A 20047-nucleotide genomic window follows, 5' to 3' on the forward strand; every position below is an offset into this window, starting at 1 on the left:
GTGACACCTGATCGACTAGCTTCTCCGCGCACATTGACCCGGGAGCTCCAGGCGAATCAGGGAGGGAGAGCGCAGATAACTCGGTCAATGCTCGGCCTGCGCTGTTGATTTTGCTTGTGTGCGTGTGTGCTTTATTTGTGGGGTAGTAAAGCCCAGCCAAAGCCATGGTCCACTGCGCCGGCTGCGAGAGGCCTATCCTGGACCGCTTTCTCCTCAACGTGCTGGACAGAGCCTGGCATGTCAAGTGCGTGCAGTGCTGCGAGTGCAAATGTAATTTGACAGAAAAATGTTTTTCTCGAGAGGGAAGACTGTACTGCAAAAATGATTTCTTTAGGTAAGCTCCGAGAAGTGACAGCTAAACTCCTCACCACTGTGTTTTTTAAACGTGTGAATATGTGTGTTTTGATGTCAGTTGCTGGCTTGCAAAATGATGCAAACTGCGCCTTTAGGAAATTATAGCAAGAAGTGTAAATTTGATGGTGATGGTGCATCATTGAAATAGTAGGAAAAGATTATTTTTTCAGGCCTATCATCACATTTAACTGAACATGTGTTTAAATGTCTTAAGCAGATTCATTGTGGACAAAAAAAACACATTTTATAAATTATTGGAAGCTTTAAACACGCATTTAATCACTTCAACTCCAACATATAATGGCAAGTCATTCACAGAAACTCAGAAGCGTTTTTAGACTTGTAGTAAAAAATAAAATAAATTTAGTTTTTAAAAGAAAATACAAGAACAAAACACGTAGATTAAGTATTTAAAAGAATGTATGACTGCACACACAAGGACAGCAAGTGTTAAGAATGAACGCAGAGTCTCCGTTTTTATTTATTTTTCCTCTCAAATGAAAGAATACAGACCTGTCCGAGCCTGTAGGCGTGAATGAGGACTGCGAGGCGATAAGCTTTGATTAGGCAGAGTAATTAAAAGCTTGTTAATTTGGATTCTTATGCAAAACAACAACAAAAGAGAAGCAGCCACATTAAAACGCATGTGCACTCGCTCTCAGCGGGGAGAAGAAGAAGTGGAGGGGGGGGTGAGGTTGAGATGGGGGGGTTGGTTTGTTAGGAAATCGAGGAAATCACACTTGGGGTGTTTTTTTTTTTTTTTAACAACGTGCAGGCTGCTGCAGGGGGAGCGCACAGGATCAAACCCCGGCCAGAGGAGAGGAGAGCCCCGGTGTGTTTGCTCAGTCCGACTGAGGAGGACGTGATAAGTGGATTTGAATAGTAAACTAGTTGAAAAGATCAAGTCCACAGACAATGCAATCACAGACGTGCAGTCAACAAGCGGTGCACACCACTCAATACACATTGTTTAACGTTGAAGTAAATGGCAGGGGCTGTAATTTATAATGCCGGGGCAGAGAAGCCGCGTGTTTAATGCATTTCATAGTGGGAAAAGGTGTTAAATGTCTTTTAATGTGAAGCACAAAAGCCTGCAAATATAGAGCTAAACCCAATTCAAGAAAAAAAAAACTATCAGAAGCTCTTTTTTAATATGTTTAAACAGAAGTTTGCAATTTCTTTTAGAGAAATTAAATATTTTATTTATTTATTATACTTAGAAAATGTTTGTTTTATAGGAAACGTTTTATTTTGAAAAGAAAAAAAGATTTGTAGAGCGTCTTTTGCACAAAATGCGCTCATGTAGGCTACACACACACACACACACACATACAAACACACACACACACACACTTGCAAACACTCACACACACAATCATTCTACATTTAAGACTTTACATTTTATCCATAATCTATTGATATTTGTGTTTATGTCCACAAACTAGTAAAACGCGCTATTTTAAAGTGCGAGTCTGTACAATTAAGCTTGTGTGTGAGTAGCTGGAGAACACTTGCCATTATTATTCTTTTTATTTTCCACTTTATATTTTTATATTTATGCATGTTGAAATATTTATGAAAGTTTTAAAATAACGTGTTAAGAAAATAAGTGTTGCTTTATATCTGGCAGTTTTTTTCTAATTATTATTTTGTCTTTCGTTAAAATATGACTGCACCTTTTTTTAATAGTCAACAGTATTTTTAAAAATGTTATTCTTTGTCTATAAAATACATATCTTTCCCTCCCATCACCCCCGCCTTGTTAGCAACCTAACCGGATTTTGATATTATTATTGAGAAAAATGACTTGTGTAAAACATTCTTCCTCTTCTTCCTCTTCCTCCTTCAGGCGGTTCGGCACGAAGTGTGGCGGTTGTTCGCAGGGCATCTCTCCAAACGACTTGGTCCGGAGGGCCAAGAGCAAAGTGTTTCACCTCAACTGCTTCACCTGCATGATGTGCAATAAGCAGCTATCCACCGGCGAGGAGCTCTACATCATAGACGAGAACAAATTCGTTTGCAAAGACGATTACCTAAACAACAGCAGTGTAAAAGACGGCAACCTCCTCTCAGGTACGGAGGGAGCGCTTTGCTTCATTCCTGTCTTTAGTGCGTGTGTGTGTGTGTGGGTGTGTTTGTGTGAGCATGAGGCGGGATAAATTGTGATGGATGTGATGTGTTCAGCCCCGCAGTGGCTTCATCATTTCCATGACTAGGGCTCAGACGCATCCAAGGAGTAGAATTGGACAAAAGCACTCTCTATCGCCTATTGTTGCCGCTCGGAAACATCCCAAATTGACAATGTTTTTATGTTGCGTTACACCAGTGAGGACGGGGCTCTTCATTTTGGAATATAACATTGAGCCCATGTACTGAATTATCATTTATTAAGTTGTATATAGAAACACAGTAAAGAAGGAGCTACTTTTTAATTTGTAAAGAAAATATGTTCCGTCTTTGATGTAGGCTTATAAATGATACACAATTGTGTAAAAATGATATAAAAACTACACGAAAGAGGAAAAGCTTGGATACGCTTTTTGTAAATAATATTTAAAAAATAGTTGATAGTTATAAATGCTGGTGGTAGTTTGCATCACTGAGTTGAGGTCATAGTTCATCCACCTTTAATTGACCACTACATCACTGCTGACACCGTCCACAGTGATAAATAGCAGTTTGGGGGAATAGGATGGATTTTGTGTTATAGGGTGTAGAAGCTGAGCTGTTCCACATCACTGACACTGTTCAGCTTGTTTCTTATTTGTTAAATATATCTGCTTATTCTAATCTTCATGTTTCATGTGCGCAGTAACGGCATGCAGCGATCCCAGTTTATCACCGGACTCTCAAGACCAGCTACAGGACGACGTGGTCCTAAAGGACACGGAGATAGCCGCCCTGTCCGACAAGGAAACGGTTAATAACGAGAACGACGACCAGAACCTGGGCGGCAAAAGACGCGGCCCGCGGACCACCATCAAGGCCAAGCAGCTGGAGACGCTGAAAGCGGCGTTTGCTGCGACCCCTAAACCCACCAGACACATCAGGGAGCAGCTGGCCCAGGAGACCGGCCTCAACATGAGGGTCATCCAGGTAAAGGAGCGTTCACGTACAGCATCCAAAACTCCCAGAGGTCCCAGGGTGTTTCCACTCCTTTCATTCAATAATAATATCATAAGATATAAATAACCATTATTAGCTAAAGTGGGGTTTTTTCTCAAATTGGGGTCCGTGTGCCCCCCACTAAAAATCATTCTGATAATTACAGCTCAAATATTTGATCTACAGTTCAGAGGTCAATGACAACATAACTAATTCTGTCTGAGATGCTCTGAAATATTGTGGAAACAGAATTGAGGGGGACACCCACAGGTTGAGGAGGTGGTCCCGCACCTTTTCTGTTTTATAGGGTGTTACGCGCCCATTAAAAGGTGTGATGTAACAGCTTATATTTTATGGAAAAATGTCCCTGCCAAGCTGCCAGACTGCCATGACCGTGCAGGCCTCATCCCATCAGAGAGGCTCCACCTCCCCCCACCACCACCACCACCATCAACCCCTCCACACCACCACCCCACACCCCCTCCTCCTCCTCCTCTCACATCCTTCACCCCTCTTTAAAGGAGGCCTCTTCCCTTCAAACTGCGCGGTCACATTGAATTCATTAAGCCAAAGATTGGACGGTGAACGAGGTTGATTTGGAAACGGGTAATTTATATGGGTATTTTTGATTCTTGGCGCGCGCGACGGGGCAAAGTCGCCAACTGGCGCCGGGCTGCTGGGAGCGCTGGGAGTGCTGGCACAGCGCTGCCATCACGTTTTGCGACCACATTTAGCCATGCTGTGAGCATTTCCAGCCAAGTGGAAAGGCAGAAATCTGTTTCAAGGGTCTTCAGATTGTCTCCTCACAACTCTGAATTACAGCAGGGCCGACTTAAGTTAAACAAGGAGCAACACAGAGCACTGACAATCATTAGTAATATTAGTAGTATTTATATTCATAATAATAATAATAATAATAATAACACTGCTATTGTTATATTTTATTTTGGGCTTTTTTATCATTTACAAAAACTACTATTTAAGGAATTACCGTAAATGTGCAATTAATGAGACAATATATTACACATCAGGAATAATAGCAGGCCTTCTGGAAGAAAGAGTAGGCCTAAAAATGACAGAAATATAGGTTTTTTATGCTTTTTATTTTTAATAAATGGGATTTTTTTGTCTTCATAATGTGGATAAGGCTGCGGGGCAGAGCAAAGGTGTTTTAAAAAAAAAGGTTTAGCATAGCAGATTAATGGCGATAAAGTGAGAGTGGTGACGTCGGGGTATCTAATATGTATGAGCATGAGGGGAAAAGGGAAGAGCGTAATTAAAGGACGGCTGGCCGGCCTATAGATTAGGAAATGATAACCTCCAAGAGCCCGGTAATATATTGGTAACAACCCTCCTATTAAGTATTAATTGGAGATTTTAAGCCCCCGCTGCTGTAGCTTCAGTCGGAGTAAATGGAGGGTTAAAAGATCATTAGGGGGGTTAGATGTGACTCTAGTTCCTGTAACGATAATTGGGCGCAGTCCTCTCCAACGCACAGCCTTGCGGATTTAACGCACCGGCTCATCACGCACGCCGCGCACACACAGACACACACACACACACACAGGTTATTTACTCTTATAAGAAGCCAATGCGCCCAGTGCCAAAGTAAATATGACACCTAATTACACTTTCTCTTATATGGGGATGAATTTACACTGTGAGGTTTATTAGCATATACTAAATAAATAAATATCAACGTGCCATTTTTTTTGGCTTGTTTGTGTACATATTTACTCATGCTCCAGAACATTTTTTTTTGCCAACCACAATTTCTCACCAATGGAGCCATCTCTTCCCATCATTTATTTCTCCCTCTCCTCTCTTTCATCTCCCATAAAAAAATATTGACCTGGAATCCAAATGGCGTAAGCAGCCTATTGCGTGTTTGCAGAGTGACATGAATTGACCCGCAGTATGTGTTTGTTTTGTGTGTCCAGGTCTGGTTCCAGAACCGTCGTTCCAAAGAGAGGCGCATGAAGCAGCTGAGCGCGCTGGGCGCCCGGAGGCACGCGTTTTTCCGGAGCCCGAGGCGGATGAGGACGCTGGTGGACCGACTGGAGCCCGGGGAGCTCATCCCCAACGGGCCCTTCTCTTACTATGGAGGTATGTGTACCATCCAGCTCATTCTCTTAAGACAAATATGCTTTTTTTTTTTTTTTTTTTTTTTTGCGAATTCATTTTTCCATTATGAAACATCCAGTTTTATGTTTGATTCATATAAAACTTATTTACACGTTTCTGCACTTGGCTCATGAGAAGTTTCATGTTTTGATTTATTTTACTTTACTTACCTTATATTTTCCCCATTTCCTCTATTAGAATGTTATTTATTTTGTATATTTATATTTCTAATTTCCTGCTGTAGCCTTTATGAAAAACCCTTCCTATAATTGTATCTTTCATATTTGTAATTTAATGTATCTTTATACAACTTGCTAAGACCGTGTTAGGCCTCTACATCTCTTCCTGCCTTTCCTTCACTCTTTCCGTAGTCATGTTAATGCTATATATGCTTTATGATCATTAAAAATGAATATAACGATTATATAAAGGAATGCAAACAATGCAGTGATGTAAGTTCTGATATTCAGCAAATAGGTTCTTTTTTATTTATTTATTTAAATGAACTGAAATGCTCTATTCAGTTTGGATCAGCTCATCCAAATTCTTTATTGGAAATCAGTGAGCAGTGAGTTAAGTTTAAAGTGAACTTAGTTTACATGTGAGTGATTTGTTACCGTATTCCTCTTTGCTTTGAAATATCTGATCACTTTCGGAGAATCTGAGAATTCCATTTGTGTTCGGGCCTTTGTCCTTCCCGCTGAAGCAAAAAGTCTAATAATATTCTGCCGAATTGAAAAAAAAAATTGGTCTCAGTAGGTAGAATCGCTGATGAAATGGCCCCCATTTTAATTAATTTTGTGGCCACGTTGTTCTCCCCACCCAATTGCAGTTTTGATTTAAGTGTAACGTGCTCTGTGACTAATGTAGCACGGCGAGGGTCTCTCTCCCTCTCTAATACAAATCAAGCTATGTATATTCAATGAATTCCTCAACGTCTCTGGAATTATTTCTGCACAGCCATTGTTCTCAGAGCTGATTCTCCCCCCCCCTCCCTTCTTCTCTTGGATCTGCAGATTATCAAAGCGAGTACTACGGCCCAGGAGGGAACTACGACTTCTTCCCTCAGGGGCCTCCATCGTCACAGGCCCAGACCCCGGTCGATCTCCCCTTCGTGCCCTCCTCAGGCCCCACGGGCACCCCTCTCGGGGGTATGGACCACCCCCTGCCCGGCCACCACCCTTCCAGTGAAGTGCAGCGTTTTTCCGATATCATGTCCCACCACCCAGGGGACTCTCCCAGCCCCGAGCCCGGCATCCCGGGGCCCATGCACAGCCTCTCCTCTGAGGTGTTCGGCCCCAGCCCGCCCTTTACCTCACTGTCGCTGAACGGCAGCGGATACAGCAACCACCTGTCCCACCCGCCCTCGGAAATGAACGAAGGCACCGTGTGGTAGCTTTTTTGTCCAGAGAGAGCAAAGACTACTGGAGAGAGATTGAGTGACGGAGGGTGGTGAGGTTTGGTGGTGTTGGGGTCTGGGTCGAGAACAGGGACATTGGATATTGACAGGGTTAGGGCAATGCCATTGAATCATCATTTTTTTTGTGGTTTCATATTTATTTATTTATTTTCCCCAAAGTTGATTTGTTGATCTTCTTTTGTGGGGAAAGCGTATCTGGCATAAAAATTATGCTCAAAAACATTTTCTTCAATATTGTGTTTGAGTGTTTCAATTGCTTCTTTTGCCCCCCCCCCACCCTGAATCCAAAACTGGAAGAAAAAAAACACTGGGCAAGACTACTGAACTGCCCCCCTTCACCTCCCTTTCTTTGGGCTCCTGGAGCACCCTGTCACCCCTCCTGACTCCTGTCAGTGGCCTAGCATAGCGACCAAACCCCCTAACACTCACCGGTGGGGTAAAAAACAACCCTTTCGAAATCTCCTATAGTATGTCCCGAACATGAAAAACATCATTAGCTACTGTCAAAGACTTCAATAGCTTTACAGAGAGAGAATAAAGGGGCTGGGGGTTGGCTGTGTGCTGACCTGGCACTGTAGGAAGGCTGAGCAGCGTTCAGACTCTGTTCCAGGCACTAGACGTGTCCCCTGTATTTATTCAGAAGCTCCTCAGACCTCTTTGCCTCTCAAGGCTCTGCCATATTGACACTTAACCTTTTTGACACTATGTTTCCGAAGGCCAAAGGAAATGACAATTTTTTCCTCCGTCTGGACTATTTGTTTTTTTGTTTTTTCTCTTGGTTTCAGAATTTCCACCAAATCTGAAGAAGGCCGCCTTTAAAAGGCAAACAGTAAAAAACCCTCTACGGATTGCAAACCCTTTATTTAAAATGGAAGTGAACTTGAAATGTTGAAATGAAGTCTACCTTCTAAAAATCTTCTACTGGGGTTCTAAATGGGACTTAGAACAGTCAACTGTTTACGTGATCTATTTAATTCAGGAGTCCAGAAGTCTCGAAAAACCATGTTTTAGAACCTCTCGATCCATATAAAAATGTTCCAAGCAACCAACCAAACTTTTGTATTGATTTCATTTATATTGTATGGAGATAAAAACACATTTGCTGGGGTTGTGGTTCACTGTTCTAGTTTGTACAAGATGTTGTTTACAAAAAAGGTTAAAAAAAAAAAAGAATAAAAAACAAAGTAGACAGTTGCCAAATAAAAAAAAAAATAGCACAAATACTGTTAAAGTGCTTTGCACCATCATCTGCAGAACGTGTTAAGACAAAATGTAAGTGTTAAAAGGAGTAATTGACTTCTTAATTTTTTAGTCTGCTGACAATACATTCATAAAATTGTTAATATAACATACTTAGACAAGTTTTATTTTTGTGTCTTCAAAGGAGAAAAATCCAAACTATTGAAAATTGATGGTCAAATATGCAGCTCGTAGCTGCTACATCTCTTTGAATATCAAGCCCTCATGGTATGTCTTTTATTGTTCCAATAAACCTAAGCTTATGTGACCTCCAGTGCATATTAGACCATTCACTGTATAAATACAACATGTTGACAAAAATGTGTTTCTAATAAAACTAGAAAATATACTTATGAATTTCTTTTAACATATTTTCTTTTGGAGCAGTTATCTTACAGTATACTCTACATTACAGTGTATTATGTATCACCTGTATCAGTGTCAGTGCAGCAGTACATCACAGGGCTCTCTTGAAGGTACTTAGGCTATCAGGCCAGTGTCACTCATTTCATAATGAATGCTTTTTGTCTACACGTCTAATTTTCCATTCACTTGGAGTGTGAAATAATTGGCCTTTGCAGACATGGTGACAGGTAAACATTTGTTAATTCTGATTAATGGGATTCAAAAACACTGAATGAAATTGGAATGGCATTTGGCGGAAAAAATGACGAAAAGAGACAGACAAAGAAAAGAAAGCAGTCGGAAGGAGAACTCAGAGAAACATATAGTTGTGCTTTTCATTATGATTTTGGTGATGCTAATCTTTAACTGTCAACAAAGGGGTTTTCTCTTTTTTCCTGCTGCAGTGTTGCACCAGATCCTGATGGCTCCAAGAACAATTCATAGACAAATAGAACAAGATTTTGAACAACAACAACAACAACACAGAAAAAAACAACAACAACCTTTTCTGCTGATTTCACTTTTCTTCCAGCAGTGGCAGCATTTAGTGGACTTGCTTGCTGCAGTCGACACAAGGGGGAGTGAATTCACAACTTTCGCTGATGCCACTTCTTTCCACAACCACTTTGGCTTTGGCCTCAGATTCTTCTGTTCACTTAATCGAGGTCGTCGACTAATCATAAGCAGTTAGCTGTGCAACTGTGAAGGACAATGATGAAATTGCCATGACCGCAGCTCTGCTGCTTGTTATGCTTTTATTAGCTCACTCCTACATTATTATTCCTTGCAGCTTACTGTTCTCGCAGTGCGGCCTGACGGCTAGGAAGGACTTCTACTGACTTATTTCGGCGAACACGGCCGTAATAATAATCAAGAAGTCCAAACACAGAGGCGTGTTCTTGCAGGAAGGATGAAAAATTATTCATAGTTGTAGGGAAACGAGTTGGGCGGGCGGTGGTGGGATTGTGGCATGAATCCGGGGGAACCTTTATCTCCCTAACCCTGTGTGTGCAGTTAGGGACGTGTGCAATCCCAGTTTTCTCCCCTGCCTCCAGACTGTAATCCACCATGAATTAATCATGGTCTTGAGAGTTAACCAAGCTTGGGGAGGTGGGGGTGTAGGTGGGGGTGGAGGGTCTGTGGAAGGATATAGGTCTCTGTTGAGCCCCTGGGCTTAGCTCCCACCACACACCCACCCACCCCTCTGGTAAGACCATGCACCGCCGATTGACCGCCCCCGGGGCCACGGCTCTTTAAGTTCAAATCTCCTATTGATCGCTCATCAGTCGGTGGTGCAAACTGACCTTGTAGTTTAACGCCAGCAAAATAAAACAAGCTTTAACGACACTGAATAGGTTTTAAATGACATTTTAAATCTCTGAGTCGGGACGTTTGAATAGCCCACACACCCACTGGGAACCAAAATAAGTGTACTGTATTTGAATGTGTGTGTGATTAGGGGTGTTGTCAGTGGGATAAACATTGGTAGGAGGGGATTGGGGGGAGGGGGGGGGGTACAACAAAATGGTTTACTTTAGGGTACAACAGGGGCCAAAATATTGAGCCAATAGGAAGATCAGACCCAGCAGGCGAACACTGAGATACTTGCGTTCAAACTGAGAAGGGTTTTTTTTTTTAGAGCCCCTCTCCATATGAGAAGCATTTGGCTGCTAGTTTTAAATGCAGAGTGGCTCAGCTGGAAGTGTACCCTCTCCTCGGAACGAATGTAGTGTAAGCACACAAACATGGCACAGGTCCTCGTTTCTCCTCAAACAAACGACATGTTGGGGGGAAGCCGCTTTCTTGGCCGGGAATGAGAAAACGCTGTCAATCAATGGAGCGGGCCGGTTGTTCGCTTAGCCACATTTCCCTGGCTCACTACTCAGCGAGCGGGTGATACACAGTCATGTAGCAGCCTGATAAGCTGACCTCTGTTGACGAGCTCTTTGTTTTGCCACCTCGCTATACTCTTTACACTTCTTCCTCCGTCTCTCAAAGACTAAAGATGTTTAACTCACAGGACAATTTCTTTTACTATTTGAATTATATGTGGTCTCTTTCCTGAAAATAATACTCTTAAAAGTATAATTCGAGTGATTCAACCTATAGCCAGACCAATAAATCACCTTCTATTCCTGCTCCAAACACAGATATCACTGCATTTATCAGTCTGTTTTTGTTGTTGAAAGAATAGAGTAACAGAGTAACAGAGTAACATAGTAACAGAGTAAGAAAAGAGTGCCACCTAGGGAAAGTCAAACATAATCCACCAAAAAGGACGTAAAAAGAAAGAAAAGAGGATGTAGATAGCACCAAATCAACTCTAATGTGGTAAAGGTATATTATAGGTTTAAATGCAGCCTTCTCCACACTGTTGGGATAAATACTAAATCCTCCAATTATTCATTGGACTAAAATAATTACATTTTTAACATTTTGAATCTAAAAACAGTGGAATCATCCTGCCATCTGTACGTTTCTAATTATAGAACAGTAACACCTCCTTGGTAGCTAAAGCCCCTAACTCCCCAAGAAGACCACAGCACACATGATATCAGTGTCTTTAATGGTTTTACACGAGCCAATGAGGTAGTAAAATATAAAAAGCCAACACAAACAGTGCCACCAATGAAGAAGTGTTAGGTGTTAGAAACTTTCTTGGTCAGTCACAGCAAGACTAAAAGCTGTGAAGACATCATCATAGGCTAAAGCTAGAGGGAATGTTGGGTTTAAGTTAAGTGAAATTAAGCAAAAAGTCAATTGACTATATCATATACATGACTCACTATATATATATATATATAATGATGATATAATGGTGTATATATAAAGTGATTTGGTGTTAAATGAAAATGTAGATAAATACAGTATGACCCGCTACAGAAACATGAGATCATTCCATTAACAAACATGTACAGTCGATGCTCATCGTGTTAAAGACATCACAGTAGCTGATATGGTGGTGAAGCTAATTAGAAGCTGTGGTCTCTTTACATGTTCTAATTCACTCATACCTGAACTGTGACTCCACATTCACAGCCAGAGTTTCACCCAGCTGTCCGTCTTGACCTGCTGCTTTTTCCAGGTCAACTCATACTCAAGGCCATGTCTATCACAATGACCTCTGACCCACACGTCTCCTTTGCCGGGTCAATAGTTCAGGGTGAAGGGCCTGTTAAGAGGGTCTTGGTTGATATCTTAAATTAGAAGAGCACAGATGTTTCAGTCAGAAGGTACAATGCTTTTAGTTGTATTAAACAGTAAAAAAAAAAAAGGTATAATGGATGGACAAAATGAAATATGGACTGCATGAAGAAGGACTTTGACTAAGGCTATAGCCGCTGCACAAAGGTAGGTCATTAGATTCCGATTGTCAAGAGGCCCAACTACACTATCTACAATAAAGTACTTGATGGTGTTGCTTTTGCTGTTTGCCATTCCTCTTTGTCTGCAAGCTGTCTGTGTTTGGCATATGGTTTCATGTTTGAGAATCAGCCCGTTTAAACATTAAATCATTCCACATTGTTATCATTGTCGCGATTTGGCCTCTTTATAGTTTATTTTTACGTTCTTTTACAGTAACAAATGACATTTATGTTGCTTGATGATGGGTGACAAATTCTATAAGTCGTAGTCGAAGTAATGAAAAAGACAATGGTACAGCGATGAAATAATAACCCCAGTATTTTGGCGATACCAACATAGAGTAGATCATTTAGATTGTTAGCTGAGGTAAATTTACAAATTTCAAACAAGCATACTAGAGTTTAGCTAGCTCGCTGATGTAATGAATAACAAATTATGATCCTAATTAATTGATTGATCAGCCAAAGGTCCGTGTTTGACACAAACGTGTGACAGTTAGATAGCCTGCACGCAGGAAAAAAAAGTTTTAGCTTCTACTGGTGAAACAATCATTATGTATTATTGTTTTTGCCTGAGCTGAGTGAAAATTGTGTATAAATGCACCTATAATTTGCCATTCACAATCTGTATAAAACTAAATGTTTTCCTTTTAATTCAAATGTAACCCATTGTGGTACAATTTACATAAAGAAATTGCCCATGTAACAAAACAATGTGCTCACCCAGGGAGGAAAGTATACTCGTTTAGTAAAGTGGAAAGTACTAATTTCCCCCTGGAGGATGTCCTGATGGTATGTGAGGTCTGTAGGTTGGCCTGATTAGCACAGAGCATGGAGTGTGTCTACACCATCTGACCCACTGAGTGATATTCATTTGTCATTCACATATTGGAGACCAACTGCTGTGTTTTTTGCTCAGGGCAAGGGTTTTCTCAATGAGTTGTTTGTGTATGATTGCACTGGCAATTTCCCATCGTGATATAACATGGAATACACACTTCAGTGCAAAATCTGTTTATAATTTGCACAGGCTCTTTGTTGACTTGCTGTATTTCCTTTCATAAATAGGGTGTTTCATTGTTGATTGGAAATACATTTAGTCTAAAATAGCTATTTTATATGCTTTTTGCATACAGTAGTCACATGGTTTAAAACAATAAGAGACCTGCACTCTATTCAGTTTCTCTGATAATGAGTTTGGGCTGAGTTGAGCTTGTTTTTTCAACATATCCTTATAATTAAATTACAGTATAGGTCTAAAATTCATCTAGCATAAAAACATCTGTCGTTATGTTTTCACCATCTAAAGGCAACAGTAATGCAGTCCAAAAGATCGTAAAATGCTGCTTTCCAAAACCAGAAATCACTGTTCAAAAATAATGATGTTTTGTGGTGTGACAACGGTGTGGTTAAGGTCTGTCCACTTGGGTTAAAATGATCATTAGAGACATGGTTTATACATCCTCAAAGCCTTCGTTATCATGGCAACAGTAGACTTCCCAAAAAATAAGTGTTTTTTTTTTATTCCTGCATCAAGTCCACATTTTGCCATCTAACTATCAAGTTATCCCCCCAACCCACATCCTCCCAATAAGGCAAAATCATCTTGTCAAGTAACCTTATATTGACATCCTCTTCCCATAATTACTAAGGCCTCCTATTTTTGCTGGCCTTAATTTTAGACCTATACTGTCATTTTTCATGTGAGGATGGACTGTGTTTTAGGATTTCTTCAGCAAAACATCTAATCTCAGAGAAAACTTCCTGTTGTAAAATCACCATCATGTTCTCAAACTGGTATTAGCAGGTAGTTACTGCTTTACTTTGCTACGTTGGTCTTACAATTATCTCTATCTCTAACATTTCCTGTTACTTCTGATGCAGTCATTCCCTGTCTGTTCAGCAGGAGTCTCAGTTGGTTCACATCATCTTACATCCATGTGCCACTACATATTCCCTCATCAGATCCCCAGTACATTATATATGTATATTATTAAAGCAACACTAATCCCTTACCAGATCATCTATAGTGCCACCGTAGTCATAGGGTCCTTGCCTCTGTTCTTATTTACTAATTGACTTGCCAACCTCTACTTTGAGTTTTGATCAAGTGAACGTCATTTTTACCTGCTCTGAACCACGATGTGACAAACCATAAATATACTGTCTATGTAGGTCATATGCCTCTGTTGTAATTTACAGAAGTTAACCCTACCTTTTCAGCTTTTTCAAACTTTTAATCAGGTTTTGTTTGGATAAAAGGGTCAGTTGTATCAACTGGCTTTGATTAACCAAAGTAAAGAGATGTCAAAAACGTGTATTATGGACGAAGGGGAAAAAGCAACTCACCAACCATCCACCACCACTGTACCACCACTGAAACCTGGGTTCACACCTCAGCTCTGGTGCTTCAACAAATATTGGATGGATTGCCATTTCCTATATGCCTTGCACGATTACAGGTTAAACATCACCAATTCAACCAGGGATGCCTAGGGGACAGTCCATTATGTATTAAGTTCCTGCAGTGAAAAAGGGCTAACAGAGGGTACAGGTATTAACTAAAAAATCAGGTATACTTTCATTTAAATGAACTGACCATAATTTCCTAAAAACATGTGTAAAACCCATGGTAATACGTTGGAATGAAGTTGGCTAAAAGAGTCTAACACATAATATTAGGTGGTATAATAATTTATACCTTATGATTAACAGTTAACAGTTATAAACAGTCAAACCAAACTGGGTCAATTTTGACCCCCGAGTACAAAAGTTGAATTGTCAATGGGAAGACAACAGGAGGGTTAACTGGGAAACTAAAAGTACATGGCATGGCATAGCAACATATCTCCTATGGAAGTTACAGGTAAAAAAAAATAGAAAAAAGGGGGAAAAGAACTCACAAGTCACTAAGACACACATACAGACAGAAATCCATAACTTTTAGCTATAAAAGTCTCTTTATAAGTAACATGTAAGCTTCTACAATTAGAACTTATATTTCTTACTTTTAGACACAAAAAAAATGAACATTAGAACAAGGAAACCCCAAAGCCAAAACACCACAGCTGTAACACTCTTCTTTTTTTTTTTTTTTAATTGTTCACTGCTTATAGCGATTCCTGGGCAAATTGATTTTTGTTATTTTCTGCCAGCTTAGCATTTCCTACTGTGGCATTATCTGAGTGTGTTTGAACAAGTGGCTAAATGCACCACAGTAGAAAGCCCTTATCACCCAAACACATTGTAACTTCAGCTCCAGGTGTTCGCTGCCATGTTACTGTACCCAACACACATGACCACGTTGCTAATTAAAGCAATCCCATGCTTATCCTGAGAGGGGAAATACCTGGATTAGAGGGAGATTTGCAACTCAAACCTGAGACATGCCTAATCAATTTAAAGCCATTAGACAATTAATTCACTTTGGTGGAGGGTGGATATTGCACATGCACTAATCTGGCCCCTAAGTTGTCACTGTGTGTACTGATGAGTATTGAGTGCGCTGTGTTTATATACAGTGATGAGAATGGGTAAGCAACCCATGCAGAGGGAAGGAATAAACAAATTATGTTTCCTGTTTGAGCATCAGGTCAATAGCTTTAGTGGATTACATCACAGTTATGAAAGTAACACCCTGATCTACTGCAAGGGGCAGAAGGCCAAGTAGCATCTAAATTATGGCTGGCTCCCACAAATTAATTAGTAGCCTACATTTTAACTTCCTATCAAGAAAAGAAAATTAATGGAATGTTTGGTCAAGTTGGGGTTGTATACTTGAGCCCCGAGGTGTCGGTGATGCAGTGAATTGAACACTACATCATCACTAACATGCAGTTCGTTGGCTGCTGAGACACTTTTTGAGTCCCACTGTGGCGCAGCATATTGAAAAAAAAAAGCAAAGTAACTTAAAGGGGAACTCCACCAATTTATATTTATATTGATTTATAAATGCAACATGCACTCAGATATATCTTATCAGGTATTAACTACTTCTCTTCTCCTCTTACATTACTTTAACCTTTAAATTGTATCACATATTCATAATAGTTTGCTCAGTAAAGACTACTGAGCGTGTTGATTCCCACACTTAGCTATAGCCATAGCCTTACTTTTAATATTTGAATGTTTCTTCTGTTTCTGCAGCCTCAAGTTGTAATTGTTGTCATTCAAGTTGATTTTGTTGTGTAAGTAAGGGAACCAGTTGCTTTTGCACTCAATGCCAACTTTTATTACGTGTTTCTCTGGGCTGTATTGTAGCCTATTATTTAGAATGACAAATAAGACAAAGATAGCTGCCCCCATTTTTTTGTTAAAATGTGGAGAGTTGAATAAGCATCAGTAATAAGTGTTCTCCTTACGTCCCTCCAGATGTCATGAATGTGGTGTGATCATCACAGGTTCTAACCCATGTAAAATATCGCTCTGTTGTTTGTGCTGCACCATAAAAGAAGATATACAAATGTTGCAGTTTGTACAAAACAGAGCTGCTAGTCTAGCTCTGCACTGTGCATACCCCTCCAGCACTGACAAAATGTATCTAAATGATCTGGTCGCCTGCCAAAACCTAACTTCATCTAAGTATCCTGCTGTTTATAGGGAAATCCATCTTAGCATAAAATATCACCAAAAACATGAGCATTTCACTGGCTAAGAAGGGTCAATTGTTTTCCAAGACCTAAAACAAATTATTTGAAAGATGCCTTTCTGTACAGAGCTCCCCTCAGACTGAAGCCTTTTACCAACCTACCATAGATCTCTCTACTAAAAGAAGAATCTCTTGAACCGTTTATACAATTGACTGGACACTTAGTGCGTGTATAGCTGGGGACTGAAGGGAGTGCACTGTCGAATTTGGTATAATTTGGACATGCAACACTTTCAATGGAAGCACTCAGAGCCAGAAACCAGGGTCAGGGTCTTACCCTATGGTCTTAGGGTAAGACCATGGCAATAATGAAGCACCACTACAGACAAAGCAAAATCTTTGGAGCCAACATACCCACTCAAATCTGACCTGAAGACACAGAAAGTAGGAACAATCTAAATCTAAAATGATTGATCCACTCTATTATAGGATGCACATTATTTTATTTTTAAATGCAGCTCTTATTTTAGGCTTTCGTTAGGATTTTGATTGGCAGCAGAATCAACAAACAGAAGGCCATACATTTCTGTCTGGATTAAAACCATGCAGTTGCTTCTATGGTTTAACTTCAGTTAAGTGTCATTGGTGAAAAATGTTTAGTTGACATATTTGTCAGTTAATACATATGCAGAAATAATAAGTAATCAGCTCATTCCAAACATGTACTTTTTGAACGGGCACTCCACTGTACATGTATATTTGATAATAGAGCGTAATATCTAACATTAATCTCTGTTTATGTATCAGTTTGTGTCTTGTTTTAAACTGACTGTGTTATGCACTAAAAGACTCTGGGGGAAGACTAGCAACCACATCTTCTTTACAATAAGCTGAAGATAAACAAAACAGCAGATTGCTGCATGAAAAGCACAAAACCTGCTGCAAAGACTATGATTTGTGATCATGGTGCTGATTTGTTATTCAGCAGAGTTATTAGTAGATTATGTGTAATACAGTACAATATGTACATAAACATAAAACGTACAAGACTATAGTGAAACATCATTTTTGGCATTTTTAGGGGTTGCAAAAAAAAAAACCTAACCATTCTTTTCGTGGTTTAGAATGATATTTGGGATGTTAATGTCCGTGATTGATTCTGAAAGGTTTTAAGCAATATGATTTATATGATTTTCATTTGTATCTCAATCTGTGTTGCATACGTAAAAGGTCTCTAAAGCCCTGAGGTATGCAGAGTGGTTTGCAAAACAGAATATTTTAACAGTGATGGCTTTGTTTAGAAGTGCCAGGCAGAAATGCTCCATGATATGGAAGTGATGTAATGTATAAAGCCAAAATGCCAACAGAAATCAATTATATTTTCATAAAGTAAGTATTTTATTGCTGAAACACATTACATATTACCAGTGCTTACGGTATTTACGTATATTATACTGTTTATTACTGATACTACCTACTGATCTAAAAAGTAGTATCTTCATACATACATTTAAAAACTATAAGGTAGCAAGTGATATTCTATTATATCTGTACAATATTAGTTTATATTGCATATGCAAAATTATGTTAAGTAAACAGCAAAATAATTTCCAAAAAATTCAAAGCAGTCATGAGACATTTGTCCATATACTGTCTTTATTTTACACAGCAACAGAGGAGGGAACGCGACTAATACTTGAGCCACACATTGTCTTTAAGCTTAGAAAAATTGGCCAGAATATTTCTCTTAAAAAAAAAAAAAAAAAACATTCATTCCAATTAAAGCAGGCCTGTGCAAGTGCAGCCAAGCAGCTCTGTTATTCAATTCCATTAGAATGAACGATGCAGCGGCATGCAACCATGCAGTTAACAGGAATTAAAACCATAGGCAAGATGACGGATTACACGAGAATAGAGGTGTGTGTCTCTGAGAGTGTGTGTGTGTGTCTTTGTGTGTGTGTGTGTGTGTGTGTGTGTGTGTGTGTGTGTGTGTGTGTGTGTGTGTGTGTGTGTGTGTGTGTGTGTGTGTGTGTGTGTGTGTATGCATCCATGCACACATGTATTTTCACACTTTCTATTTTGCCAAAATTGTACATATTGGATATTTTCCCAACACATGTACTTGAATATTAAATCAAAATGGCTTGAACATTGAAACATGCTATTAGGTCTACACTGTGGCATGGCTTCAGTGGTGTACTTGTCAGTATTTGCCAGCTGTAGTTATTGCATGATGTATGGCTTTGTTCTTGATGCATGCATGACAGTTGGCAGTCATTAATCATAGTTAGAAGATAGGACATGGTTTAGGGTCCTTTTTCTCACTCATGGGGAGAATCATATAAGTTTAGCGTGTCTTTTCACGACATTCAAACTGCTGCTGGAATGGTGACGTGCACAAACAAATTTCATATCATTTGACTGTATGAGGATGCTGCTGTAAACACACACAAGCAGGCAAACACTGGGCTCCCATACTTGCACTTTATTAAAGATGAAAACTGTGTGTGTGCGTGTGGGTGTGTGTGTGTGTGCGCGCATGTGTTTAGATTTTACTTCAGAACTTTCCTTTACTTCTCCTCTCCGAACTTTCCTTTGTTCCGAGGCACAGCATCATGTTTCTTGTAGATGCGTGGGTGTGACAGTCAGAAACCGGGCTCATAGAGTGTGTCTGCACTGGTAAAACAGCATTGTTGGGACACACCCACCTTCACAGAGTAGACTAACCATGCATTTAATTAGAAACAAAAGCTGGAAATAATTAATTAGACGGCAATTCCTTTTTTTTTACCCTTGCCAAAGTTTATAATGGAGTAGATAGGCTGTTGGAATTTCACAGAAAATAATCATTAAAATTGAAAGCAAGGGGAGGCCACAAAGACAAATGGTCACTGTTCCACTTCAGTGTCCCTTGGTCGTGCCTGGAAATGTTGTGGTGTTCTCTTAGTACATGTATTGATATGGTTGATGGTTCAATTCCCTCTGAGATCATGCCTACAAACCAGTGGATTTGTGCTGCAGTCATTACACTATGACAGAAATGTGCAACTAAAAGTACACTTTTATTACTCATTTAACTCATCCGAGCCATTAAAGTCAGCTATGTGGACATCTTCTTGTTTCTGCTCTCACTTTTCTTCTTTCACTGTTGTTTTTGGTGGTTAGCAAACAGCTTTTAGGTGAATTACCACCACCTTCTGGATTGGAGTGTGGATCAGAAAGGTTAGTATAATATGACTACATTAAATTCTCCTGCTAAGTCTTTGTGCTTTCTAAAAACCTTACGCCAACTGTCATGTGATTCCTTCCAAGTGTAACTTTAAGTGTCTATCTCTCGAACAGTCTAAAAATCCATGCTACACCGTTTCCTGCAGCCCGAAATACTCACAATTACCAGTATTATGTTCATGATGTTCAGTGTACTGTTCAGACCATTGTGACCAAATC

At 39.8% G+C, this 20047-nt stretch overlaps 1 protein-coding gene across 1 annotated transcript; it reads left to right on the top strand.

Moving 5' to 3' along the window:
• The first annotated feature begins 164 nt into the window (after window positions 1–164).
• Window positions 165–6979, top strand: lhx1a (LIM homeobox 1a). Its single transcript, XM_062419461.1, has 5 exons — window positions 165–334; window positions 2204–2427; window positions 3167–3450; window positions 5400–5565; window positions 6600–6979. The coding sequence occupies exons 1-5, from the start codon at window positions 165–167 to the stop codon at window positions 6977–6979; spliced, it is 1224 nt and encodes a 407-aa protein (XP_062275445.1).
• Window positions 6980–20047: the final 13068 nt, after the last annotated feature.

This window comes from Scomber scombrus, chromosome 5 (assembly GCF_963691925.1).
Source record: "Scomber scombrus chromosome 5, fScoSco1.1, whole genome shotgun sequence".
NCBI lineage: Eukaryota > Metazoa > Chordata > Actinopteri > Scombriformes > Scombridae > Scomber > Scomber scombrus.

Bases quoted from the DNA above. Each gene is read 5' to 3' on its own strand.
- lhx1a (XM_062419461.1), top strand. From the start codon at position 165: ATGGTCCACTGCGCCGGCTGCGAGAGGCCTATCCTGGACCGCTTTCTC. The intron at 335-2,203 runs GTAAGCTCCGAG...TTCCTCCTTCAG, and splicing joins TGCAAAAATGATTTCTTTAG to GCGGTTCGGCACGAAGTGTG. The intron at 3,451-5,399 runs GTAAAGGAGCGT...TTGTGTGTCCAG, and splicing joins TCAACATGAGGGTCATCCAG to GTCTGGTTCCAGAACCGTCG.